The 27,798-nt window shown below is 43.2% G+C and overlaps 1 protein-coding gene across 4 annotated transcripts in view; it reads left to right on the forward strand.

The window, feature by feature from the left end:
- Positions 1-27,798, forward strand: part of GLCE (glucuronic acid epimerase) — a 56,057-nt gene that overhangs the window by 19,538 nt on the left and 8,721 nt on the right. For 3 of the 4 annotated variants that reach the window (XM_076348122.1, XM_076348123.1, XM_076348121.1), the window contains exon 3: positions 25,378-25,940. In XM_076348122.1, coding sequence (XP_076204237.1) covers positions 25,391-25,940 — 550 coding nt within the window. In that variant the 5' untranslated portion in view covers positions 25,378-25,390. Of the gene's footprint in view, positions 1-25,377; positions 25,941-27,798 lie in introns of those variants that run through there. The other variant, XM_076348124.1, reaches the window with a different exon arrangement.

A 27,798-nucleotide genomic window follows, 5' to 3' on the forward strand; every position in this document is an offset into this window, starting at 1 on the left:
GGAGCCATTGTCTCTATTCTAGCATGTTGCCTTGACCCTGGCTGGACCCTCTGGATGCCCTGCAATATAAAGTAATAATTCATAGGCTGTCAGTGGGGTTGAAACAGAATGAAGAGTGAATGCATTGAACTTCTAGATTAAAAAGGGACCCTGTAGCATCCAGAAGAAAATAGGTTAGTATTAATTTTATTTTTATGCTTGAATATAGAACAGCTGTTGGACAGAAACTTTAGGAGAATACTCTGTTCCTGGCAACGGGGGGATGTGGGGGTGTGTGGGTACAACTTCTTAAGGAAACTTGTACAATATTGGTAAAAACAGAATGTTTTGCCTGCGTGTTCACTCGTCTCTCTCACTACTAGAGGCACCAGGTTACTGCAGGCAGGAGCAACCCGCTGGCTGCACCCTCGTGGTAAATATGCCCGTGGATACCAGTTTGTGTCTTCGACTTCTGCGTCACATGTAACATCTCCACGTCAGTATTGACTTTCCAAAGCAGCAAGGGCATTCTAGATTATTTTTGGAGGCTGATGCCCTTCTGTGAAGCCTTCTCATCCTTGTTGGTGGCCTCAATTAATGTTTCCGGAGCTGGTTGTTAAATTAGCTTTTTCTGTAATAATTCTGTGATGGTTTCTTATTCTACTTGTGCTTCAGTGGTAACTGTTCAGCTGTAATAATTAGGATGAAGTCTTTCTAGGTTGCTTGATCTATCATATATTTAAATAACTGAGTCTGTGCATCTGGGGCACCTGCTGAAGTTTAAGGTCCCCTCTATCAGTCCTCCAGTAAAACACAGGTGGCCTTTAGACTGCAGAGGAGCTTTAAGCTTCTCGTTTTATGTTTCTGCTTTGTGTTAATCAAGACTTCAGCTAACTTCTAACTAGCAGCATCTGAAAAACTGTCATTTCAGAAGGTTGTTCTGAACTCTGCTCAAACAAGGGAGCGTTTCAGTCCTGTGACCATGCCGGCGCTGGTGCTTCTGTGTGGCCACCTCCCAGCTCATCAGGCGCTTCCAGGATCTGATGCACCATGGCTGGGTGGAAGGAGATCATTGCAGCGAGCCTGTTTAATTGCTTCTCGAGTGACCTAGTTCCCTTGCTGGAAACAGATGCGTAAGCTTTCCCTTCCTCTTCTGTATTTTATGATTGTGGTGGAGTTTAGATTGGCACATCCAGAGCTGCTTCCCCAGCGGGGTGTTTTTTTCTTCCAAAGGACCAGCCTCTGTTTGGAAATTTCCACAAGCTTGGTATATTTTGTGTCGTTTCCCCACAGAGGTGAGACAGGTTGTGTTTCAGGGGCTGTGCCCAAGCACACTTTTTTGTAGCTACTGTGGAAATGTCACATCACCATATTTTATTACCCTAATGTGGGAATTCATTTCTTCAAGCAGATGGCAAAAGGTGGTTTGGTTAATTTGTACCTACTTGAAATAAGTCACTAAATGTGCGTTAAACCACTCATTTATTAGGCCAGAGCATATTACTGGTGGATAAGCGGTGATGTTAGGCTACAAGCTCAAAAACTGAGGAACTGGGCAGGTATCTGCAACTAAAAACCAGGCAAAATGTTAGACTGACTTACAGCTGTTGGAGCCTGCAAATAATCAGCCTTTACAAAGGAGAGTAGTGGCCATTTGCTCTGAGAAAAACTTGCCTCACCAAGAATTTTTCTAGTAAATTCAGCATTTTTCCTATAAAACCTCTCTTGTGCTACTTGCTTGCAGACGTGGCTCGTAGGGTAATATACATCTGATGGTCACTGAGATGATACCAGGTGCATGCTGGCCTTTATTTGCCCAGTTGGGCACGGTTACGTGCTGTACTCAGCCTAGTATTAGTCCTCTGTCATCGGAAAAAGATCTGCCATTGCAGTCAAAAACTGGTCTTTCAACCATGTCCTTTACAGAAGGTGAAACTACTTTTTTCTTCTTGGAGAGATACACCTGGTAGAAGGGGTAAAATAGCTTAATAGTTAACTAACACTAATTCCGTGAAACCTGCAACAAAATAGTGTTTGTTTTCTGCCCAACGTTTTGGGCTTTGTAAAGTGTGGTCTTTCATAAGCATGTGGTTCTTCTTGTGCTTTAGTAGGTACCAGGTGCAGCAGAGATGCTTGTTAAATTCTGCCACTGTGTCCTCATTGCCTGAGGAGTTAATAATGCTCTGGGTGTCCTGACGGGAGGAGATCCTGCACTTGCTGCAGCTGCAAATCTTCCTTTATCTTCCTGCTGTTCCCGCTTTGGCAGAGTGTCTCTCAGCATTGCCAAGCGGTATAAATTGAAGTGAAACTGGCCCAGTAGCCAGCTGAAGGCTGGGAAATATTGCCATGCCCTCTCTGAGAGTATCTTGGAGTTGTGTAAGCAGTTTCTCAATGGCAAGGGTTATATCTAACAGAACAAAAGGAAGCTGAGCTAACAAGAATAGCAAAAGGGAGAACAAAATATTTTTCGGTTGTGTGTATTAATGAGGCTATCAAAGCTGATAACCTGATGTGCCCAAATCAAGTTGTTGAGAGTAGCTCTTGCTGCAGCCTCTAGCAGCAGGTCCCGGCTGGCTCGATGGTGAGCCCAAACAGCTTTCTCTGGGCTGGGGCATGCACAGGCTGCAACTGGAGCATGGGGACCTTCCATCAACTGGGCACCTTCCTTTAGGTGGTGGTTGAGGAGGACCTCAGTAACTCCAGATGTTGATACCTGGGAAGGAGCGGGGGGGATATCCATCCATCTTCTCTTTGGCAAAGTGCTCCTTAAATTCAACAAGAGAAGTAGCACGACTTCCTGGTACTGCGAGGAAATGTTCTCGACGCAGCGTGTTTTAGTACATTTGTTGCATTATGAGGTTTCCATTAGTGCCAACTAATTACGTGGACCATGTTGCATTTGAGTTGCAATTACATTGACCGATGTACAATAATTAGCTTTAATACATGTTTCCGTGTGTAGGGGAGATTTAATTGCTTGCTGTTTTTTGACAAAGATATTGCTATTTTCCGTAATTGGGTTTCCCCTGTCTTCTGCAAGTGACTCTTGAGAACTAGCAACCACTCGAATAGGAAGATACAGCCACCGACAATTTCTTTGAGATGAATGTGGCATTAGCATTCTCTCTGGCAGCTTTGCTAATGGCATTTTTTACATCTTGCTCACAAGCAAATGCTTTGTCTTCACATTCATCTAACAACGTTAAGCCTTACAAGCGCGTTTCCTGTAACGCAGTGCTAGCTCCAGCTAAAATGGAAATGCTTTTGGATCAAACTGGTTGGCCTGCAGTAACTTACGTTAATGGAGGTAGTCTGCTTACATGTCTTGATGGTTGCGGTTAACAAATTTTATATCAATCCATGTGTTTTCCGTGGCGGAGCGATGGCATGGCAACCCATAGCTCTGTCTGCCTTTGGCTGTACGACGTGGTGGGAAGACTGCATTGATGTCTTCTCCTCTGAAATATCAGGAACCCACCTGCTTTGTGTCATGCCCGGCAGCTGGTGGTGTCAGCAATGCAAAGGGCAGAAGTAACCAGTAGTTTTAGCTTTTCGTGCCTTTACTTGGTATCTTCCAGGCACCATCTTTTCTGAAAATTATCAGCGATGCTAGGAAAGAAGTCAAAACCACTCTATTTGCATTATTAGTCAATGCTTATAATGTGTAGAATAGAAACGCTTATATATGCATAGAATACTAAATGCTTACGTTTCTGCTTAAAATGTTTACTTTGAAAATTCTTTTGAAAATTCTTTTTATTTAAATTTTCAGTAAAGCTGCTAGCACAGAAATGCTATGAATCACTTTATCCTGTCAGTATATGTAGTCTTTTGCTGCAATGCATATTGCTGAATGTGTTCAGTATAAACAGTATAATCAGCGAAACTATTGTTAATGGTTAATTGCTAACTGGATCTTTGCATGTTTGCAGAATTTTTTGGCAATGCCATTGCCAGTTGCTCAAAAGAAAAACTCCCCACAAAGAACCCACTTGTGAGTAAGTTATGCTTGCAGTGCTGCATCTGTCAGTGGCAGACCTATCATTAATAGTACAAACTTTTTAAAATAACTAAGATGCAACAATAAAGCCACAGCAAATATTAAATACGTACTAAATAACTTGTTATAACATTTCAGATAATGCTTTGAAATGTATTGCTAATAAACCATTTTTACAGTGGCGTGATGAGTTCCATCTGTAGAGTGATTTAAGTGTCTTCATCTTAATAGCTCTTTTGCCTGTAGCGATGTTATATGGTCAAGATTAATGATGAGGTATGGTATCATTGTCAGTCTCAACACATTTTTCTTGATATATTTTCATTAGATTAATGACCTCATTGTAGGATAGACATAACTTGTCCATAAAGCAATCGTTGTGTTTGTATGTGGATAGATTGATAAAGCTCTCCTCCCTTCGTCATTGTTCTCCTTTTTCTTTCAACTCTGCATTTCTTGTGTTCGTCATCTTGCAAGTTGGTGAGCAGGGAACCGGGATAAACTGGTGCTGTGTGCGCTGACTTTCACTGTGGTCAGTCTTGTCAAGTATTGAAGTTTTCCTCTCTGCCGTTCAGTGGAGAGTAAGGTTTTGAGGTCAGCTCGTGCTGTTTCCGAATACTCTCGTCTGAATTTCCTATTTCTGGAACGGAGCTGAGTGTCTGAACTATGAGGACATTCATAAAGTCTCTAAAAGGGAACCTGTTGAGTGAATTTTCATCAAGTGGAGATTTCCTTAAGCTTGTTGAGTGCTGGAGGCTTCATTCTGAATATATTTAGCTGAGGTTAAACAGTTTATATTTTCTTGTATTTTTGGTAAAGATATTTTCATTTTGGTAAAAGTTCTTCCTCCGAAGAGGCAAAGCTATTCAAATCTTAAAACACTTAAAATTTAACCTCTCTAACTATTTGCGCAATAGTTAGAGAGTTCTGGTCTCTATAGATGCTCAGGTCACTCTAATTTTTGCCGTTCTGGGATGTAGTGAATAGTGCTAGTTGTTTGCTGTGAATCAGCAGGAGTTAACATAAAACACTGTCATCAGAGGGTTGAACTGGGATGTTAAAATATTGTACTGCCAGTTTAAAACTGGAAATACTGTCTTTTTCTGAAATCTGTGCTGCAAAACCAGGTATTTATAATAACGTAAAAATAGGTAAAACTAGTGCAGTTTGTATTTAGATTAGCACTTTAGGAACTGCTGCTGCAAAATGTGCTCTTTCTTGCTTTAACAATAAAAGGCCTTCTAGGAAATCTACACAAAAATATTTCAGGTCAGGAGGTAATATTTAATTGACTTATCTCCTCTTCTTCCCTGCTTCCTCCGTCAATGAGTTGCACGTTTCATGGTTCCGAATAGATGGTGTGGAGAGGAGAGAGAAGGTCAGTGCTCGTTGTGTAACTGGATTCTTTGGGAACCTTCCTGTGCAGTATTTTCTGTTCAGTTTAAGTATCTGTAACTTGTGTCTTTGCTGTGGAGAATATCTTCTGTGTGGGTTTTAAGTTTCTGCCCCAGTGTCTTAAGACAACACTTTCTGCCATTGGAAAACGTGTGGTTTTGGGGAAAAAAAAAAGCATCAGTTTAATCATAGACACCTCATTGGCTACCAGTCACACTTGGAAGGTCGAGGGTGCTGATCTGGAGTTAAGCATAGGAGCGTCCTTGGAATTGGGTTCATCTTCAGAATGACTGTGAAAGGGTTTTGGGTTGGCTTGGGTTTTCTTGCTTGCAAACAGAATTTTTGCATATGCTGATCGTTTTGGAGATACTTCGTAATGAAGGAATTCTGAATTATATTGGACTTACTTAAATTTTAGGCTGTTCTTAAAGCTTCTTGAAGTTTGCTTTGCTTCTCCCCAAAATAACTAACTTGACTGCATCCTTCCTGTTTGTTCCTTCTTTGAAATATTCCTTGCTATTAAGCTTGTGGTAGCAATGCTGCCTACCTTTGTGGGGGAGAGGAGGCACTGGGCTTGTTGATGTTTCACAGCAGTTTATTTAAAATAGAAAAATCGACTCCTACTTCTGCAGAACAGAACTTGGGCTGGAAAAAACAGGTAAACCACAAAACTGAGCTTCTTTTAGCAGTAGGAATGGATGCGTAAAGTGGTGATGATTTAACCTATTTTGGAAAAGAAGAGAATATTTTCCTGCCGGTTCTGACTTGCTGTCCCAATGCATTATACGTGTGTGTTTGTATGAATACATATTCATACATTATTTATTGACGCGGGAGAGGTTGGTAGTTTACTGTCCATTAGATTCAGTCTCAGAGTAGTGATCAAAGACCACACATCTACCGCAAATCATTCCCTTTTACCTGAAGCGCCGGGGGAGATGGAGGGAGTTGTGGCCTCTTTCTGCAGGAAAACAACTGAATAAGAGAACTGCCTTTATCCTGCGTGTTTCATGTTAATAGCTGTTTTTTCATAAATGGAATTCTATAAGAAGTAGTAGGTAAATCTTGGGATTCTGAGGGTTTACATTACACAGCTTCTGTGAAAACGTCCCTGTCTTCCAAGGATATTGAATGCATCTTTGCTGATTTAAATGTGGCTACTCAAAGTATTCTGTGTAAGCATCGGGGTCTAATTTAACTCTTCTGCCCTACCAACAGGGAGCTAGGAAGACTTGGTCTGCAGCAGCTCTGGGCCGATGCCTGCCTGGGTTTCAGCAGGAATACCGGTTATGTAGATATAGCTGCCGACACCTCAATTCCCCGCTGGGACCGGGGAATTGCTTGCAGGCTTCGGGCAGTGACTGTCGTACAGGCACGTGGTAAAAATTTGCAATCCAGAAGTGAAATTGTGTTCTTCCTGAAGTCTGTAGCAAAACTCCTGTAGGTTAATTTGTGTAAAATAAGATGCAAGAAGAGAGCAGAAGAAAAAAATTTCAGTTGGGGAGGTGGTGCAGAGAAAAGTCAGGAAGCAAAGATGTTTAGCTGAAGTTGTGCACATCTGCAGTCTGTGGTGGTAAAATTGGTCTGTTCCTTTAACCATGTTTCCACCAGAATTCCACAGCGTTTTGATTAACTTGCATGACAAGTTGCAAGCCAATAAAAAGTCTAAAATAAATGCAGCTGAAGAGTCAAAGGTTAAAAAATGTGTGCTGATTTCCTTGAGGTTTTGTTCTGTGGTATGGCTTTTCTTAAAACAAACTGCCTGCTTGCCTGGGAAAAAGGGTAGAGCATCGCTGAGCGCGATCCTGCTCCCAGTGAAATGGTATTTTTGGCTGAAGGAGGCAGTAATTTTCTCCCCCACTAGTCACTTTTTAGAAGTATTTGGTATTTTAAAAAGCAGAGGAGGTTCAGCGCCAGGTTACCCATCCTGCAGTGCCGGGTGATAATAGTGTGATAGGTGCAAGGATTTGGATGGGCACAAACGTAATCCAAAAGCGTTACGTGCAAGTATGTCTGACAGCCAGGTCGTGAGCTCAGCTAATCTGGGATGTTCAGAAGCATTTAGGGAGGAGAGTTAGTTAGGAGAATTTATTGACAGCAGCTGCTTGTATGCTGAAATAGTTTAAAGACCACATCGTTGGTGTAGGGGCACCACAGCACCCTTGAGCACGAGAGTCTTTACTCGATGGCTGCATGATGTTTAGTCTGTCCTCCTGACACTGAAGGTATTAAACCCCACAATCCCAGCTGAACAGCAGCTCCAAAAGCCACATCCCACATTTTTTTAATGCAGAAATCCAACTGGGAGTATTGCTGGAGGGCCTGCAGCTAAAGTTAATCCAATCAAACTAAGAGCCCGTAGGGGAAATAGAAACCATCGTGTAGCTGCAGACCAAAATCAGTCTGTGCTTGTTAGGATCGAGGTTATTCCACTGCCAGTTATTTCCCTTGAAACGCATGAAGTATCTGTTGTCCGTGTCTTTTGTTTAATGGTATTGCTAGACACGACGGTTGACGCTAGGGTTTTTTGCATGAGACTGATCCCAAGAAGAAAAGCAGAAGGATTATGTTGTCAAGAGCAGTAAGTTCGGGTTGCAGCTTTCTATTCTGTGGGTGGCTCAGCATTTAGAGGTTGAAGAAATTTGAGTGCCACTTCTTAAAGAATAGTGAGTATTCTGTTATAAGACTGTAGTTTGGTGTATTGCAACAGGAAGAACAACTAACATCTAGCTTGAGAAGTGGAGCCAAAGAAGATCGTTAGAGACTCCCTCTGGATTAACATTGACTGTAAATGCGCATTTGGAGCTGAGCATTGTCTCTTCGTAAATTCTTTTCTTTCCTGAGTATAAGAAACTGCAGTCAAGACATCTTCAGTCCCCTAATTATTGAGGTGGAAGCGGGGAGGAGTCTTAGTTACAAAGGCTGATGGAGAACAGAGTTTCATAAGGAAGAACTGTTGTGTATAGTCGGGATGTTTGTGTAAGTTTATAATTTCTGGGGTTTAAGAACTAGTTTTATTGCTATGACTTAAGTGGCCCAGCACTCATTGCAGTTACTGCATAGAGAGCGAGGTGTGATGGGAAGGACTGTGCAAACTTCATTGAGAAACTACTAATCTTTCATAGCAAGCCGAGGACTTTGCATGTAGGCAAAGAGCTGCCTCCTGCACATGGACGTTATCAAAAGCCTTTTCTATCCAAATGGAAATTACGCAAGCCTCATCTTCTGAATCTATTGTGAATCCAAGGAGTTTGGAGTGATTTCATCTATTTTTCTAGCCTGTGAGAAGCAATTCAGTGCAGCTGTCCCTCCAGCTCCCTCCGAGGGATCGAGGTCCGGTGCGTGGGAGGGCGTGTGGCTTCCTGCCCTGGGAACCCCCCCAGGAAGGCTGTTGGTGCGCTGCTGTGTGGCGTTGCTTTCTGCACAGAGAAGAAACCATCAGTCCCTCCTTTGCAAGGGTCTCCAGGACCCCCTGAGGGCAGCCACTCGGGAGAGCAAAATCCAAACCCTCCTCATCCCAGCAGAAGTGGAGTGGTCCCTCTCCTAATTACGAGAAGGTGGCAGGAGGCAGCAAAATCAGACTCCGTCGTGCTCCCACAGAAGAGAGAAATAGGTACGTGGCATCTATGAGCTAGCAGGGCAAGTCAGAAGAGGCTTGATGTCCAGAGACGGACCAGTAGATAATATTTGACACTTTGGAAGCTGCTTGCTCACTTCCATCTCTTATGTTCCAGGATATCCAGATGAAGTCAAACTTTTTTTTCTTTTTTCTTGAAAGGCTGAGGCTCTTTTCTTTTTCAGGATTGAATTAACTGTGACTTGAGGTTGAGCTAGAGAAGGGAAACTTGCTTTGTAAGAGAGTTTGAGAGTTTAATCGATCGTTAGGACTTTTTTGTTAGCTGAAGTTAACCTAAATTTGAAAACACAAACTGGAAAGATACAGCCACCAGAATGTACACAGACCTCTTTTTGCCACAGTACAAAAAGCAACTTTACAAGCCTCCACTTTAAGCTGTTAGACAAACTGAATAGAGCCATTATTGTAACATCTATCCTCCATTAACTGTTTCTAAATGTTGTAAAGCACAGTGAAATAATTTTTTTTTCTTATTTCAATACCATTATTACCTCTTTACTGGTGAATGACATGAAAAAAGGAGTTTCTGTAGGGGCGGCATGGACACACTTCTGCAAGGCTGCCTCTCCTAAGGACAAACCACTTAAACTTGCTGAAGTCCCATTAGACTGGGATGAAATTAAATCAGCTGCTCCAGGAAATGACATAAATATTCCATAAAAAACCCCCCTCCAACAAACAACTTTGATTGTAACAACTGGTTTTGATATGCAAGCACTGGAGCAGAGGGGGGGTGTGTGTGTGTAGAGATTGGAATGGATGAGACCTGGCCTTGAGGAGGGCGCCAGGGAACGTGCCTTCACAAATCGGTGGTGTGGATGTATCCCTGCTGCTGCTCTCTGAATCGTCCGTGTCCTCCTGGGGTGGTACCCGAAGCGGGTCAGTGTTCTGGCTGCATCTGCAAAAATGCTGAGCAGAGCAGAAGGGTTACTTCATGTCTTGCAACTTGTAAACCGTTTCCACATGTCTACTCATCCTGTTGTGCCTTTTTTTTTTTTATGACAGCTGGCTGGAATTTAATTTGCAATGCAGTATAACCTCTAGGTACTTTAAAAAAAACAAACAAAAAAACCCAAAGCCATCCCATTTAGTGGGACAAATTCTGTCTTCTCATTGTGCAGTTGGTTAGTCCTGTCTGAATAACTTGAATTTGTTGAATTTTTCTTTTCCAGACCACTCTCTTAGTTTATTAAGCATCCTGTTTTCCACTGTACTTGCAATGCTGTCCTAGCTTTGCACATTTACTGGCTGATGGAGACAATAACCACTGTTAATAGAAAACATTGAACAGAAACAGGAAAGTCCCGCAGACCACGCTCCGTGCCCTTCCACTTGATGCTTTAGCTGGTGCTCCCCTGGTAGCTGGTGGTCTCCAGGAGCGGTTGCTTCCCTGGGCCCTTCTGCACCCACCGGCTGGAGCAGCCACTCGTGCACAGCGTCTGTCCTTGCCTTGCCTGTGAAAATGCTGCGTGTTAATCTGATGCAACTCAGTGTTGCTGCTCTTGGTCAAATAACACACACCACTGGGACTTGTTCCTGGTGAGATGGGGTTGCTTCTTAGGCTTGTTTGTGTTTGATTTAAAAAGTGTAGGTTAAAATAATGGATAAAATACTCCTGTCTACAAATACTAGAAGAACTGAGATTCTGACACTAAAAATACTGGGGTAGAATGCTTGTAAAATGTGAATTTATTTTTCAAGCAGGGATAGGCATAAAAAAGTCACAAAAATGAAGAATTTGGCAGTACAGTAGAATTTTTATGTCTGGTATTTCCTGCTGTCTTTAAGAATGAAGTCTGTTGTTTGCTCCAACTGGCAAAACTATTTAAACTTAGACGTGGCCTTCCCAAACAGAGCTGGAGAATAGATAGGCACATGGTATCCCCCAGCCGGGTCCCTGCGTTTGATCTCTGATCCTGCATTGTGGCTGTGGTCCCCCTGAATAAGAAGTCTGAAGATTTTACAATTCTGTTTCTTACAAAGAAAAGCTGTCTTGACTGATCAACTTCAAATTATATTTTGTTTGCTAGAATTTTAAAGCTACAAATCCTGCCAAGCCTGTGTTAGGTTCTGTTTCGGACATACAAGTCTATAATAATTGTAGGTATGCATCCCAGTTTTGTTGGAAGTGAAGAACCGAAGGAATCTCGAAAATCAGCAGAACACAGGAGCCATGGACAAAAATATTCCATCTCTCCCCGTGCAACAGTTCTTTGCACTTTGCTGACCTGTGTCTCCTCCTGAAGAGAGAAATCTTCTCTGAAAACGCTTTATCTCTTCTCAGCAGTCGTTATGACATTTCCTTTCACTGGTAATTTTTTTTTTTTGTCTATTGGGTGTTTAATAGTAATCATCTCCTGTACTTAAAAATAAATAATTCACTGTCATAGCTATACAGAATAATTCACGGCCAAAGCAGTTTACTGTCAGGTAGCTTTCAGCATGTTTTTACATCACTTCTAATTTTATTCTGCTCTCCTTTTTCATCAACTCTTCTAAGGAGCTGAAAAGTAGGATGATAAAAGGTAAAATAAAAGGATATCTCTATCTTATGCCTTATTACATGCCTATATGCATTCATGGGCTGTATTCTAAAAAACGGAATTCAAGTTACTGTTGTGCCTTATGTAAAAGCTAGCTCAGCCTTTGTGGTGAACTTCAATAAAACCAGGATTTGTATGTTATCTTGGTCTCCCCAGTACCCAGCACTGCTGCCTCCGAGTAATCTCTGGCGTGCTGAATATGAAAAAATCTAGAACCAGAAGGTTTCCAAACACATTTGTCAGGGTTAATGCCAGAGTCTAAACATAAACTCTGCTGGGACAGACTGTTATTTGGAGAATGAAGTGCCAGACAGAGCTTGATTTGAAGGATTAGGAGAAGGAAACAGCACCTCTCCCCAGAAATAGATGTTTCGTGGATCAGAGACCCTGCTGCTGGGTGTTTGCTCTTCTGCCTCGACCCTGTTCCCCGTTATCTACAGCTTGGTCCCTGGCTACCTGGTGCGTATATTTTCATGTACGGATCCTTAGAAAGCGGTAGTTCAGAAGCGGGGCCGTGCACAGGCACTGCTTTATTTCAGCATCAGATGTTCCTGGTGCCTGTCCGCGTGGGCTTACGCAGCCAGGATGTGTCTAAGCCAGGCTGTGGAACCCGGAGGTGGCCGTCACTGAGGTCTCTGCCCTCCCTATTCGTTGTTCAAACCAGCATGTATGGAAAACTTTATGCTTTATGTTGCCGCTTAGCTTGTGTTTACCAATACTGAGGTTCAGCCACTACTAATACATTACATGATGTACTTTGAGGAAAAGTATTTTCAGTGTTTTCTTCTAAGTGAACACTATGAGAAAATACCCATGAAAGCAATTATAATCAAAGCTTCAAAACTTCCTGGCAAAATCCCTTTAATAAAGTTTTTAAGTGACGTTGCTTATTGTTGCCCAGGTCATTCTCTTTAGAAATATTTAGTTGAAGCCGCAAAATTTCTTTGAAACCTTTAATTCTGCAGTTGAGTAACTACCATCAGTAACTCCTTCCCAGAGAACCATCTGTACAGAGTGCCAGGGTTTGCTAAGCTAGAAAAATGAGGCATTTTTAGCCAGTTCCTCTAACTTAAAACAGTTTTTATTTATTTCTCTGCTGTAAGCAATGTTACTTCCTTAACCTCTGCTTTTTGCATAGTGAAAGAAAAAGCCAATGAAACTGTACCTTCAGAAAAATGTAAGAGTACAGTTGTGAATGGTTTATGCCAGTAAGAAACTGTAAACATCAGTGAACCAAAACTTGGGGGGTTTGGGGCTTTCCAGAGACTTGAGCTTTCAGGGGAGCACTTAGAAGCAGAGCATGAGGGAACTGCTAATGCATTTACTGCTGTGACAGTGGCTCTTGCGGTGCTGTCACGTGTATCTATCGCTTCCTGGAAGATAAGTCATGATTAACTGCAGAAATTACATGAAGCTGGCTAGTGATTGCCAAACAAAAACATGCTCTTGTGAAGATGATGTACCATATCTTCAAAGTTCATCTGCTTGATAGAAACTGTGTGTGATTTTTAGGGCGAGGTGTGCGTACTCTCCAAAGTCTCATGCCTGCGCCTTTTAAATGGTGGCAGTGTTCAGACTAGGAGGGTTCTTCTATTTTTATTTGAAGGCTGCATGCGAGCAGGCACGCCAAATACTTGCCAGCTGTCCAAGTTGTAATTTGGAGCACACTTTGTATTGAATTCTTGTCGGCGTTGTAATGAGTTGGCAGCAGAAGTGCCTGCATCTCTGTCCGCGAAACCCTGTCAGGAAAGAAAACACCGCTTCATCTTTCCCACTAAAATGCACGTTGCGTATCAGGCTGCTTAATGGCAGGAAGAAAACTATGATGTTCCAAATAATCAGGATTTCTTAGTGGAAACTCCTAGAGGGAACCTGGTAGGGAAGAAATGAAAAGCACAAAGCGAACTTGGGGCTTTCTGGGCAGCGAGAAGAGTCAACAGGTCTAACGCTGTCAGGGTCACTGAGCTGTGCTGCCTTTGTTGGCACCGGGGTAAAAGATTTTCCTTTTCTGTTCATGTAAAAGGTCTCCCAGAGCATATGCTAAGAGCAAAACAGATAAACACATTTTTTCAGAATGAAGGAAGCTCATGCTGCTTTGGCTGCTCAATACTTACAGCCATTATTTCCCAATTCATGAGGAAAGCAAAGGAGACAGAGAGCTCAACTGCGAGCTGGCTCGGTGTCATGCCTGGGTGACGGTGTCATGTCATTTGGTGAAAGAATTTAGTTGCAGAATGTAGTTGCTAATGTGCACATAACTGCAGGAGACAACTTTCAAGCATTTCTGATAAGCCAGTAAAATGTAAAGTGATAGTGAAAAATCTCATTTTGATCCTAGGTTACGTGTTCACTTTCCATTAATTTCCAGGGAAAACACATCCACTTGTGAAATCGGCAGAAGCGATGCTCTGCACCAGCAGCCAAGCAGCTCCTCGGGTCTGGCAGAGAGGGGTTTTTTTGATGTTGCCCTCTCTTTTCAAAAATGAGGGAAACCAAGCTTCAGGCTTTGCGTTTTAGTTCATCCAATGTATGTTTTCAACAGAGACAGGCAAGCAGTAAGAGACCCAGATGACTTCCCGCAACTGGATCGGGGTAGCCATGTGTGACATGCAAAACTTGTCCTGAAGCAGGCAATAATATCAGGCTGGGTAAAAGGAGACATGGCTTTTTTGTTTTGTTAAAGCTGCTTTGTTAAGCACAGGGTTGATGCTGTTATTTAAATTCTGTTGCTATAAGCCATAGACATGCTAAGGTACATAACCTCATGATGCATGGCTAGATGCTTTGTCCCGCGTTGTTGTGGTCTGTGCACCTCAAACACTGCCTTTTTTTGTATGATTTATAAATCCTGTATCTGTGGCTTGAAAAGCAGGGTTTTTTTTTCCTCTAAAAGACCCTCCAAACTTTACTCCAGGTGTGTAAGGTTGATAGCTGTTCACTATGCCATGAAAAGGGAAGCAGGAGGGGAAAACTCTGCTTTTTTTTGTCTTGCCAACCTTAAAGAAGTACGTGCATAATGTTGAGCTGCAGAAAGGGATTTCCAAAGTGGATATGTTCTGACTTGTTACGGCTAAATAGACCATGAGTTATGAGGCTTATCTCCTCTCTAGTGGCATGATCAAAATTTAAATTACTGCCGCTGTACTGGACCAGTCCTTGCATTAAAGGAATTTGGCTTTACGTGCTGGCCTCCAGCAGAAAGCTCAGATCTGAGTAATGAGTTTCCAGACAGCCGTGTGGCTGGAGTGGCAGAGACTTCAGCTGGGCGCTCCTGTCCCCTCTGTCCCCCATGGCACGTACACTGGGACACCTGCGCCTTCAGTTCCATACCGGGCTGAACATTATCCATCTACTTAGAAAGCGTGTGCTATGTTACTGTTTAAATGTGTTATCTTTCTTTTCCTTATAATTTGACTATTCCTTGACTGTGGCTTAAATGTAAAATACCTTCCCACCTTTAAGAAAAAGGTTATAATGATTTAACCAGCTGGCAGGTACCGCAGGCTTTCCGTCAGCAAAGTTGTCTTAGGATATAAATCAGCATATCAATCCATTAGAGATAGTGCTGCCAAAAACATGTGTGTTCTTTATATGTTAGCACATTTTCACAATTATTTTGCGTAACAGAGCTGGTACGTGGGTGTTTGGGGATATGATGTGTTGTGAGGATCACAGCTGTAATTGTAGCTGTTAAACATTCTGTATCACACTCATTCCAATAAGCAGTTAAAGTAACTTTTGGACAAAAATAACTTCTGAGCTCAAATGCTTATATTTTGGGAAAGGCAAATAGTTGCAGTGAAAACCATAGTGCTGTTCAGCGAGAGCAGGTACGCACGCTTCCATAACACTCGTATGCAAGAGAACTGCTGCCAGAGCAGAGTGGGGATGGGGATTTATATTCATTTACAATTTTGCCGCTCTCCGTCATCAGTATAAAATGCTTCTCTTTTTTAATAAGTCAGTAACAAATAGGAGCTGACACGATAATGTAATAGTTGCCAGTGCTGATGATTAAATGTGACCTGTATGGAGACTGTGGGACTGGAGAAGCTGGTAATGGAGATACCATGGAGGCTGTTTTTAAGGACAAAAATGGTGTTAATCAAGGTATTTCACTTAGGTAAAAACATGTGGCTAATTAATGTAAATAATTGGTCAAATTACACTTTTACGAACCTTTCAGATTACTTGTACTCGTTGCAGCTGAGGATTCGAGTAGTTTGAATGCTTCGTGTGCGAGCTGGCTCACTGTCCTCCCTGGTGCCACTGTGTTACCCTTCTTGGATGGGGGGACTGAAGCATCACCCCTGGGTGCCCAGCTCCCGGGGGCCCACCAGCTACTGTGGGAGGGGGAGACGGGAGCTTAGGGAGAGTGAGGAGTGAGGAAGGACGTGTGCTCGCTCTTACTTTCTTGATGTGAAGTCTGCTTTTTCTTCAGGCCTGTGATCAGATGCCTCATTATGAGGAAGTTACTAATGATCCAGAGGAACAAAGCAATCCAATTGCTTGTTCTTGCCAGGCAGGCTGCACCGTGGGATGGAGTAGATGATGTGTCTGTGTCCACAAAGTAGCAAATGCTGCCTGCAGTTGCCTTATTTAGATGGTTTTTGCTTCCTCTGAATGATTAACCCACAGAGACCTTTCCTGACAGTCCACTCCCTGTTTGGTTTGTTGTTGTGTTTTTACTTTATGAAGACAAATAGTTGGAATGACGTATTTTACATTGTTCTAGGAAGGCAATAATGTGTTGCTGAGCAGAAAAACTAGCAGCTCTAACGCCTGTGCCTGGCAGTGCCAGCAGAGCACATACCTGTGCCAGCTCCTGTAAGTTAAACACAGTTGGCAGTTGCAGTTATTTTTCCCCGTAGGTCCCAGGATCTCTGTAAAGCAGAACCGACAGTTCAGTTACTGCTGGAAGTTGCTAAACCTCACCCGGGTCTCTGGGCTTGTTCGGCGGGAGCTCCTCAGCCCCCGACCCGATCCCCGCAGAAGCCTGAGACAATGGCTGCATATGCTGCCCTGCTTCCCCTCCCAGCTGGCGTTTCCTCAGCGGTCCGGATAGCCTTCAGAAAGGTATAGCTAATTGAAAAGCAATTTGAGCTGAATGTGGTAGCAGCGGCATCCAGGAGAGGCCAGTCACGGCCGTAGCTAGTGCTGTCCAGAGTACTGCTACGGAAAGGGACTGGGGTGCTGTAAAACCAGCGATGTGACGGGCTCTCCGTTCCTGCCTGAAGACAGAGCCCAGCTCCCTGAAAAAAATATTGTGAGGCTCCTCCTGAGACTCTTGTTACAGCCCTTAGTGCTGCTGTCTTGAGACTTGCTTGGGCATTGCTTTCTAAGGCTAAACGTAAGGGAGACTGATGAAATGGTTTCATCTTTTGCTTCATTAACCTGTGTAGTAACAATATAGTACTTGATAGCTTGGAAAGAGGCAGTGTAATGCCTCTGTAAGCAGCAGCTAGATTTTGGAGTTGTTTGTGCCATTAGTGAGGGGTTTAATAGCTTAATCCATCTGGAAAGCAAGTAGATTTATTAGGCTGTACAATAAATGGGCTCATAATTACAGCAGCAGCCCCTGCTAACTGGTTTTCCTGATGTGGCATAAAAGTATGATATACAAGTAACTTCATCTTCAAAGTTTTGTGGTGATATTCTGTACTAGCTTTACTAGACAAACAAAGGCACCTTGATAGTCTCTTTGGTGCCTGAGAGCCTTTGCAGTGGCTGGGACTGGCCAGCTGGTCCAAATGCATACGGGCTGAGCAGTTGTGCAAAGAAATACAGATAAACCATAGTGCAATGCAGGCCAAGGGAACACCCTCCTAGCATCTTAGAAAAAAATATTTTTTTCTATCTAGTTTAGACTACAATTACTCTTTGAGCTATACTAGAATTTTTTTAAAATTAATGCGGGCTGATGAATGCTTTTCAAAGTGTGCAGCATATGCAGGAATTGAGAAGGAAGACCAGTGTTTGCTTTGTAGGACCAACGTAAACAGATCTTGTGTTTTCTATTGACTATGTCGACGCACCTTCTTAGAGTTGTGAGTCTTATTGTGGATTCTCAGAAAAGTCGAGGTTGCAGGGGACGTCTGGAGATCATCTAGCCCCACCTCCTGTCGAAAGCAGGGCTTAGACTAGGTTATCCAGGGCCTTGTCGAGTCTTGAAGCAACTTGTCCACTTCATTGCAATGAAGTGTGCAAGTTTTCTCCAATTTTACAATTTTTTTTTTCCAATTTTAGATCATAAAACATTCCTGATTGCATGACAGTCAAAGGCTCATGAGTCACTAAAATCCTGCTCTTGCGTGGGGAAGTAGTTTGCTGTAACATGTGTTAACTGTCTTGCGTGCAGAGAAACGTATGTCTATCCAGCGGGCAGGAGAAGATGGCTGTCCCGCGGGGGAGTGGGGCGAGGGCGGGGTGCAGTCACTCCCTACAGTGTCTCAAGGCAGCAGCTAAACCTCTTTGAAAACCTTGCAAATTGTGTAGCTGCATGGATAGCAGCACTGATTGCGCCCCATGCTGGAATTAGATGTAAATCTCAGTTTCTAATAAGAAATGATAACATCAGTATTCTTAGAAAAGGACTTTGACTTTTTGAATTAACTATTATATAGCCACAGACTTTGATGCTTAATAATAGATACGTTGATACAAATAAAACTGTATTAGGCTCTAATTGGACTGGAAAACTGTAGGGTAAGCTGCTGGATATGGCTTCTTCACTTTATATTTTAGATCCTCTCTGTCTAATCACCCACAGATGGAGCACTGAAAGCAGTGAGGATTAGATAGTAAATCTGTGCTAAGGAGCCAGTGGAGAGGCTGGTAATCTAGATGCGGTTATGGTAGATACATTCGTTTCTGTTTGTATAGTCTTGTGATTTTGTAGCACTTAAGGAAAAAACAAGCAATCTTGACAATGCACTAAGTATTAAAATACTAACTGAATATAGGCTCTGTGCAAATCAAGTATAAATAAAATACTAGAAGCTAGGCTTGTCTGTTGAAAGCAGCTTGCCCAGGTTAGCATTCTGATAAATTGTACGTATTGCCAGTATATTTTTAATGGTTTTCCTCAATGTGTAACACCTGCAGGTCCAGTGTTTTGCAGAACAGTGCTAGTTTGTATGCGTAGTGGGGAAGCAAATGCATAACGAAGCAGATGATAGGAAGTCAGTCCAAGGAGCCAACACGAGCAGATTGAGGACGCAGGTAAAACATGTTTGGGAAATGCGGAGCTGTCAGGAAGTTAGATGATTCATAAGTATCACATTTCAAGGCATAAGTAAGCTTTGGCAAAGGATCTGAAATTTTGATGTCATTACAATAATCAAAAAGAATTTTCCACAGTTACTGAAAACAATTCCTGAGTTCTTTGTTTTTTCTGTTATATAACGTTGCAATGACTAGCTTAAATAGTATTTTGCTGTGTAATAAACAGGAAATGGGGAAAAAAATTCTGACTGAGGTTTGTGTGTAACTGAGTATAACTTTTAGGTCTGGGTATATATTGAAGTTCTAGTCCTGTTGCTTTATTTTGTTAAATTGTATGGTGTATCTTTTCTTTAAATACTGAATTTAACGTATCTCAGATTGGCAGTCACTGTTCAGGGTCTTTTTTCTCTGTACTAAATAGCTTAGTCTGGCATAGAAGCTTCAAAGTAAATAGGTAGCTTATCGCTATTCAGCAGAAATCCCTGGTCTTAAGTAAAAATACTGTCTGTCTTCCTACCGAGCAGACACAGAGCTGGTGTGTTAGACTATTTGGAGACCTCCGAGTCTCAGCGGGCAACATACTTTTGATTATTGTTTAAATGCAGAGACTTTAAATGCAAATGCTTTAACTTGCTGCCAACCAACGTGTTCTTGGGGAATGTACTTTGTGATGTGGTTTCTTGAGTCCTTACTCAGTTATTTGTTCAGAAAGACGTCTAGTATTTTTAACCAGCTCAAAACACTTTGTGCTCTTTGCTCGTGTGAGTAGGGCGGTTGCAGAACCGTGGAAGTCGGGCTCTTGCTGCACGTGATGCATTCTCCGGGGCTTTTAATCCGAGTTAAATGCGAGTCATCTCTGTTGGTTGGAGAATCATTGATCTGGCTTATTAAAAGCTGATCCATGCAGTGTGAGCAAAAAAAAATGACAGCGCTGAAGTAGCCACCGGCAGCTTGTATCGCATGCTTATCTGAAAGCACAGCTTGTATCTGTGTCACCCAGGTGAAATGGGCATAATGGTTAAAAATAAATAGAAGCACGTGGCCAGCAGCGGTATTCCTGTCTGCATTCATCCTTCTGTCACTGTCACCGCAGTGTCACCGGTAACCTGCACAGATGGGACCTTTGGGAGCTGTGAGAAAGCTTTAAATAATTCTCACCTCTAGCCTGGGTAAAATGCATCAGCCCTTATGTGAAGTGTTGTGTCCGGTGACGCTGTTTTAATAATCTTTCTTTTTTAACTCTGAATGCCAGTGAGACTTGAAAAACACCTGACGATGTGTTTTTTCAGAAGGGCCCTGGGCAGCAGGACCATACCACTGCTTCGGGGTCCTCCTCGCAGCAGAGTTTTCCTGTTCCACTTGAAATATGTTTAGGTTGTGGAAGCCCAGACCCTCGGCGCAAGCGCTGGAGATAAAATGCTCTCGTGGGCAGATGGGCAGCAGCAGCACTGAAATCTCGCCCCTCTGCAAAAACTAAATCTCACTTTCTGAAACAAGATTGGGTTGGTAAGTCTGAGGATTGCTGCAGGTTACTTGCTTCTACACCACGTGGTTTAAAATGAATTCACCACATCACATCAATTAACACTGGGAAAGCGGAAGTGCTTTTTGGAGTACATCCTCCCTTTCCCCGCTCCCGGGAGGCACAGACAGTGCTTCCTGGCCTGGGGAGCTGCATCTTCCCACCTAGAAAACACCCCGAGGTCTCCTGTGCTTATCGCTTACAAACACAACCGTGCACAAAATGACCACAGCATTGCCTGCTGGATTTACAAATGGCCTAAATCGATGGTGATACCCAAGAGAGAAGCCTCCCGTGTTCATCCTGGGCTTTGAAGCTGAGCAATGACGAGTGAAGCACCGGGATGGTTCCTATGCCAAGTGTTTCTGCCTGGGACTTGGTGCCCATCCTCTTCTCCGCCTGCCCGTCACACCCTGTTCTCCCACAAAGCATGTCCAGCGATTCTGCTGCTGGTTTTATGAGCTTTCAGCAGGAAAAGAAATTGCATTTTGCTCTTGTGTAAGGGCCATGAAAAGGCAAACTACGTAACAGGAATTGGAAGTTAATTATTTTATCTCTGTTTTGAAAATACAATATGAAAATGAATTTGTCTTAAATGCATCCATCTCCGCTGCGCTTGTGAAGGAGCGCAGGGGATCAAACCTATTCCTGCTCACACTAAAGTAGGCTACAAATGAGGAAGATCCAAGAGCAGCACTGCTTTTTGGGGCTGGGAGGACAACATGCAAGCAGAGACCTGCTAAAACAGCTTAAATAAGGAATGGCTGATCTTTCAGGAAAAAGCCCTTCAATAAAAACCTCACAAGTTACCCAGAAGCAGCGGGGATCTTCCTTTTCCGAGGAACCGCGGCTTCTTTGCTTCACCTTTTGCTTCACAGTAACAGAAGTTACTGTTCTCCTAGTTTCTAGATTTTATTCTTTTTTTTGCTTTTCCTTTTTTCTTCCAGAGATGTTCAAGACTTAATACCAGGGCTGTCCTGTTTCCTGGATGTTTGGTATTTTATGTAGAGCACAGTGATGGTGGAGGAGAGGCATCTTCATTCCCGTGCTTGAAATTTTGCTCTGTTGTCTCAGGATTTTCAAAAAGCAAAAGTCCTCTTACTGGTTTTTGACAGTAAATACAATCGTTGTTAGACTGTATAAAATGCAGTATTTTATAATGCCAAAGGATAGTTTAATGTTGATAATATAAACTTTTAAAAAATAAAGCTGAAGGATGGAAGTTAATGAAATGTCAGTGGTCAGATGGGTTCAAGAAAAGGCTCTGATGTTCAGTTAAAATTAGGTTTAGCTTAAGATCTTTGGTAGCTGCAGGTAGTGTGAATATAAATAGCACTACAGAAAAGTCAGAAGGATTCAGTGGACACGTCTGTGCCTGGAAGTGTTGTATCAATCTCATGATTTGCTGCAATGGAAAATTTATCTCTAACAGAGGAGGATGTGATATAGCATCTGCTGTAATTTAACATTTTCAGATTAACACTCCTGTGTAACTCCCACTGAGATATCTTAAAGAAGCTAGAACAGTTTATTGAAATAGCTATATTTTAATGGTTCTTGGAAAACCAAAGAAATGCTAAACATCATGGTAGTTCTCCAGTTAATTCCCACACCTGGAAGGGAGTGAAGTGATGAACTGGAGAACTACTGTTTGGGCTGATGCTGGTGTTGATCAAAAGGAAATGGTCAAGTCATTGCTCACTGAAAAAGAATGTGTGTGTGTGTGTACACGCGCGCGCGCGCACACACACTCACACTTTCCCCTCGAGTACACAGAAACCTGACAATAGTCTGGACTTCAGAGAAATTCTTACTTTTAATACATTCAACACAGTTTTGCAGATCAAGAAAACCTGTCTTACAAGGGACTTCCTAAGAGAGAAAGACATATATATTTTTAGAATGCAAATAACTTGGTTTTATGTAAGAACTGAGTACCAGAACTGAATCTGTCATTCTCAGATACGCAACTGGGACTGTGGATTCCTAATTAACAGCATGGAATACCAAGATTTGTCCTTTTTCCAGGCATCATTAATAAAGCAGTGGTAGCAAGATTTTATTTTTATTTAACCCAGTTGTTCTTTATATTAAAAACAGCGTTTCAGAAGCCTTGGCACCTCACTAGAATTGGCAAAATGAGTTTCTCTAATTGCATCCCTGTTTTGGGATACAGTTGAAACTAGTTGTTCACTCTCTAAGAAATGCTATTTCATTGCATTTTAATTAGAATTTATATAATGATTTGTACAGCAACTATGTAAGCGTAAACAGTGTAAAACTAAACAAGTATTAATTTCTAGATTATTTGCATTGTTGCTGTAGGCCAGTGCGGGTGTCGGTCCCAGCTGTAAATAACAGCAGTGCATCGCTCTGCTGCAGCCATTTCTGTAGCTCGCAGTAGTAATTCAGCATAGGAGTTAAAGGAATTTTAGCCAGACTTCTGAGAAGTATTTGCCCTTTAAAACCTGTAGCTCCAGCATTAGTTGAGGGATAAAGATCAACTTTTATGATGAACAGCCTGCGCCTTCAAATTTAGGTGGGAGATGATTCGGTGCGTAGCCTTAGAGAGGCTAGGTATGTCATCCTGCAAAATGAGGAGAAAACAAACGTGGGTCTCGTGGATATATTATTCAGACCTTAAAACTACTTACCCGTGTTGTACTCCTTAAATCTTTTAAGCATGGTATGATGAAATCCTTTTCATAAAAGCAGCAAGGAAATAAACCAATTTAACACAGTCCCTTTGTGGGTTTAAATTACCTCTTTCTACTGTTGAAATTCTGAATTTTTTTTTCTGCAGTTGAATAAAAATCCATCTATCCATTTAACATGTAATAAGCCTCTCTCCTGTACTGATATTTCTAGATTTTTTTTTTTTGGTGACTGGTGTGACTTAATGCGGTGGTTCTCTGAAAATACTCCACTTTTCTTTCTGAGTCCCCTTCAGTTCATTTATAGTTCATAAAAACTAAGTATTCCAGCAGCGTTGCCGGGAAGCCGCAGATGCGGCTGGACCTGACCTGCAGCATCTCCTGCTCTTCCCTGGAGCTGCAAGGCGAGCATAGGAAATGCTTTGTGCTGCTCCTAATTCTCTACTGTCCAAGGCAGCAGAACCCAAATAAAATAAAAGCTGTCTATAATGGCATAGCCAGGACCTTTTCGCAGCTATGGAGTCTGTTTAAAACCGTGGAGTAACGGGCATGGGGTAATAGGGATGTAAAAAGTGCGGTGATGGTGTTTCCCCTTCCCTCTCTCCCCATCCCCTGGTAATCCAGATGGCTTAATTAATTTTGAGTTTTATAGGTAGGGGTGAAGTGTGTCAGAAATGTCGTTCCCTATTTAAAAGTGAATTATCCCTTTGTGTAAAAGGAGCAGAGCATATTTGTTGAGGTCATCCTGAAAGCATCATCACTAAAAATTATCTGCTGATGCAGAAAATTGGATTTATTCTTATGCTAGCATTTCCATAAAAATACAATTATATATAAATTTATGTTCTCTAAAAGCTTGTAGTAAACTGGGCTTTCAGAAAATAAGACACTTACCTTTTAAAGTCCAGTTTTAAATGACCAGATGGTGCTTACAGTATGGAAGCATAAAACTGGTGAGAGATAATTGATTATTTCAATTTAAAAAGGGGGGATGGAACTCGAGGTGAAACTCCTTTTAATTGCTGTATGGTTAACTCCTGCATATCAGCAGAGCATCTGCAATATCTACAGCTGTCTCTGGAGGACCTTGTTGAAATTGCTGCTGGCCAGGTCCAGCACCGCTGGACCATCCTGGCGCGTCTGGGGCTGCACGAGCCCCCTGGCTCAGCTGCTGAGCGGCCCCCAGGATGTCAGACGGGGCTGCATTTAAGCAAAGCATTTAAAACTTAACTCAGCGGCTCTGATACTGTGGCTTACTAGGGAGGCGAAATTAAACTTCTGTTTAAGATACACTTCATAAAATCCTTATTAAATATTCCTGCGCATTTGAAAAATGCGCATGTCATTTGTTTGAAGGACTTCATTCCTCAGCAAAAGTAGGGTCTTCTGAGCAAATGTGCTTAGATCACTTCAGCTTCTGGATTTATTTCCATGCTGCTCAGCCTTGCTCCTTTCCAGGGCTGTAACTGGTGTTGGAACACGCTTCATGCAGCAGGAGGTTTATCTTGCAGAAAAAAAATAAAAGAAAATCCCGAGAGAGGGTTTACATACTTTCTGCCTCCTCCTGGGGGATTGGGACATGTGAGCCCCCGAGCGCGTCCGTGGAGGTCCTGTCCCCGGGGGCAGTCCCGTACTTTCCCAGTCCCTCCTTCACTTCTTCAGGAGGCTCCTGGCTCAGGGCCACTGGTACCGTCCCTGCCAGGGCTCTGGCTGTAAAGTCCTCCGTTACCAGCCCGCTTGCTCCTCTTTGTACACGTTATTGTTTTAAAAGTGCATTTGAGGTGCGGTAATGTTAAGAATCGATGCAGCCTTGAATGCTGAGTTTTCATCTCGGAAAGTGTTTATAGTTTGTGCTTTTAAAAAAAAGGCAAAAATAGCCATCTGTTTTTATGTAGATATCTCAGTGATTTCAGCTGTGTGAACTGCGGATATTTCTAGGCTTCAGGTTTTGATTGTAGGGCTGTTTTGTTGGAAATCCCTCTTCCATGGTGCTGGGTAGGTGGCGGTTATATTCTGCTGAGGATTTCTCTTCCTTCTGTGCGCCAAGGCCGGTGAGAGTTTGTTCGCTGATTCCCGGTGGTTGCTGAGCGTCTCATTAACATCAAGCTTTTCATTTAGAAGCAGTTGCCCTGCGATCGCTGCTCTTTCTTTGCGTCCTTTGCATTTGGTGAAACAACGTGTTGTCGCAGGCAGGAGGTGAATCATGACTTGGTACATTTGATCTCGTTGCTTATGGAGAGCTGGAAAAACCCGAATTCTCTTCTAGGTGCCCCCACCTGTCCCCTTCCCACCAAACACCATCATGGTGTGCGTCTGACGATGCTCCCACCGGACAGGCTCTACCAGGGCTCCGAATTAGCAGAACCAACAGCTCCGGCTTTAAGCACCGCCACTTGAAAAGCTCTCCCCTCTCTGTTTTGCAGGTATGGTGTGAATATGCGTTGCTTGGCAGCTCGGGTCAACTACAAGACTCTGATCATCATCTGTGCCCTCTTCACCCTGGTGACAGTCCTGCTCTGGAACCGATGCTCCTCCGACAGAGCCGGCCCGTTCCCCCGCAGCCTCGCCAGCCCCGAACGCCGAGCCGCCGCCGCCGCCTCTGAGAGCGACCTGGCCCGGCAGCAGAGCGAGGAGGCATCGCCCCAGGAGCAGCAGAAGGCTCCCCCCGTCGCGGGAGGCTTCAATGGCAACAAAGCCCCGGGGCTGAAGTACGAGGAGATTGACTGTCTGATCAATGATGAGCACACCGTTAAAGGGAGGAGGGAAGGCAACGAGGTCTTCCTGCCGTTCAGCTGGGTAGAGAAATACTTTGAGGTTTATGGGAAAATTGCTCAGTACGATGGTTATGACAGGTTTGAATTCTCTCATAGCTACTCCAAAGTATACACACAGCGAGCACCTTACCACCCCGACGGGGTCTTCATGTCCTTCGAGGGCTACAACGTAGAGGTTCGAGACAGAGTGAAGTGCATAAGTGGTGTTGAAGGTTTGTGTCGAGTATTTTTATTTTTTTTTAATAGTTGAAATGCTTCTTAAAATTTGCTGCCATCGTTTGAGATGCAAAGTGATCTTAATTTTGTCATGATAGACTCGATAAAAAAACCTTTCAGAAATCGTGCACATTCTCCGCTTCGTGCCAAGTTTTCCCAGCTCCCGTCCTGCATCCTGGGGGTTGGACTAGATGACATTTAAAGGTCCCTTCCAACCCAAGCTATTCTATGATCTCTGGTTTTACTGGTTGCAGCAAACTCCAGAGGTGCCGGGACGCTTCTCTTACAGTGCTGCTGTCGGGTTTTGGCATTGTTGTTGACACTTGTCATATCTGTCAGGGAGCCACAGTTATTTTAAAATCTAAAATTAAAAAAAAAAGCCTGGCCCTGCTGTCTGAGGAGGCTCCCGCTTCCCTGCGGGCACAGAGATACAGCCCCACGCTCTGAGCCAAACGGCACTGCCAGCATCTGTGGAACGGCCTGGCCGCTCACGGGCAGCTTAATATTCGGGGTTTTGTCTTCAGGTTTAACAATATCCCGTCTCCTTGCATTGCTGGGGCAGTGCCGGAGATACAGCAGTCGAACCTTCACCGCTGGGCTGCTCCAGAGCAAGCGGGGAGGGTTTTGCTCAGCAGTGTGGGATTAGCTCTTGCCAAAGCTCGTCCTGTGCACAGTCCGGGTAAATCGGCATCACCGCGCTGCCGTGCCCGGGGCAGGCAGGGCATCGCCTCGCCTTGTCCTGCGAAAGGTGCTGCTGGCCGCAGCAAGGTGAGGAGGTTTCAGAGGACTGCTGAAGGGTCAAAAAGCTCTCCAGCCATTGAAGCATCTCTGGATAAAATTAATATACGGTAAATCCTTTCCAACTTGCACTTTTGCTAAACCGTGCAATCAGTAATTAGGATGCAAGGTCTTCCCGCATCTCAGCAAAGATTTGATCGCAGAAAATTCTTGTCGGGTTTCATATTAAAAAATCAATGACTTTATAAAACTGTTATGGAATGTGACATTGTGACCCCTCATAAATTAAACACCAACTTTTACTTAATAAAATATATCAATTTTCATGCATCTCGGTGATCGGTGATGCTCTGCTGTGTTGATATGAGCTCTTCCCATGATACGGTCACTGCAGAAAGCTGGCATGTCATGCAATTAATTTGTCTGTAAAGGATTCACATAAACAAATGCATAGGGTATGTCAGTTGTGGGTTTTTTTACGGTTACTCTCACATTTTTATTATTTTTTTAACTCTCATCCTCATTACATCTGCCAAGGAAGGGAAACAGGGCTCTGAAACTCGGGGCTCTCCCAAAGGTGCAAATGGATCCTGGTAGCTACGCATCCACGATGTGTGAGCATTGCCCTGCTCAGGGTTTACGTCTGCTGTGAGAGGCTGAGGAGATGGCTCTCCTTTCTAACTGCTACAGTCATTGCTGATTAAATACAGCTTGTGAATATGAATGAGAGCCATGGGTGCTGCTTCTGTTGTTGGGGGGTGGGCTTGGACCTAGGACTTGGAGCCCCACCAGTTTTTGTATGAAATGTGGAAGATGTGTGAGACGCCCCTTGCAACTGGACTCCGCGGTTCTTGTCATGTTTTTTGCGCAAAAAGCTGAAATTCAGTAAGAACTAATTGAGAACCAGGTCAGATTCGGCAGCCTCTTGCCTTGCCAGATGCACGCACAAGGTGCTGTGCGTAGCTGCTCTCTACTTAAACCTCGAGAGACAGTGAGTTTAATGCTCGACAATGTGGTTATTTATCTATAAACCTTGCTTTTCTGCAGCATGTGATTTAAGACCTATCATTATGAAATGTGGTGCCAGAGCCTGGATTTTGTAAAGGCGATAGAGTT

The sequence above is a fragment of the Aptenodytes patagonicus genome, chromosome 10, assembly GCF_965638725.1.
Source record: "Aptenodytes patagonicus chromosome 10, bAptPat1.pri.cur, whole genome shotgun sequence".
In the NCBI taxonomy this organism is placed as follows: domain Eukaryota; kingdom Metazoa; phylum Chordata; class Aves; order Sphenisciformes; family Spheniscidae; genus Aptenodytes; species Aptenodytes patagonicus.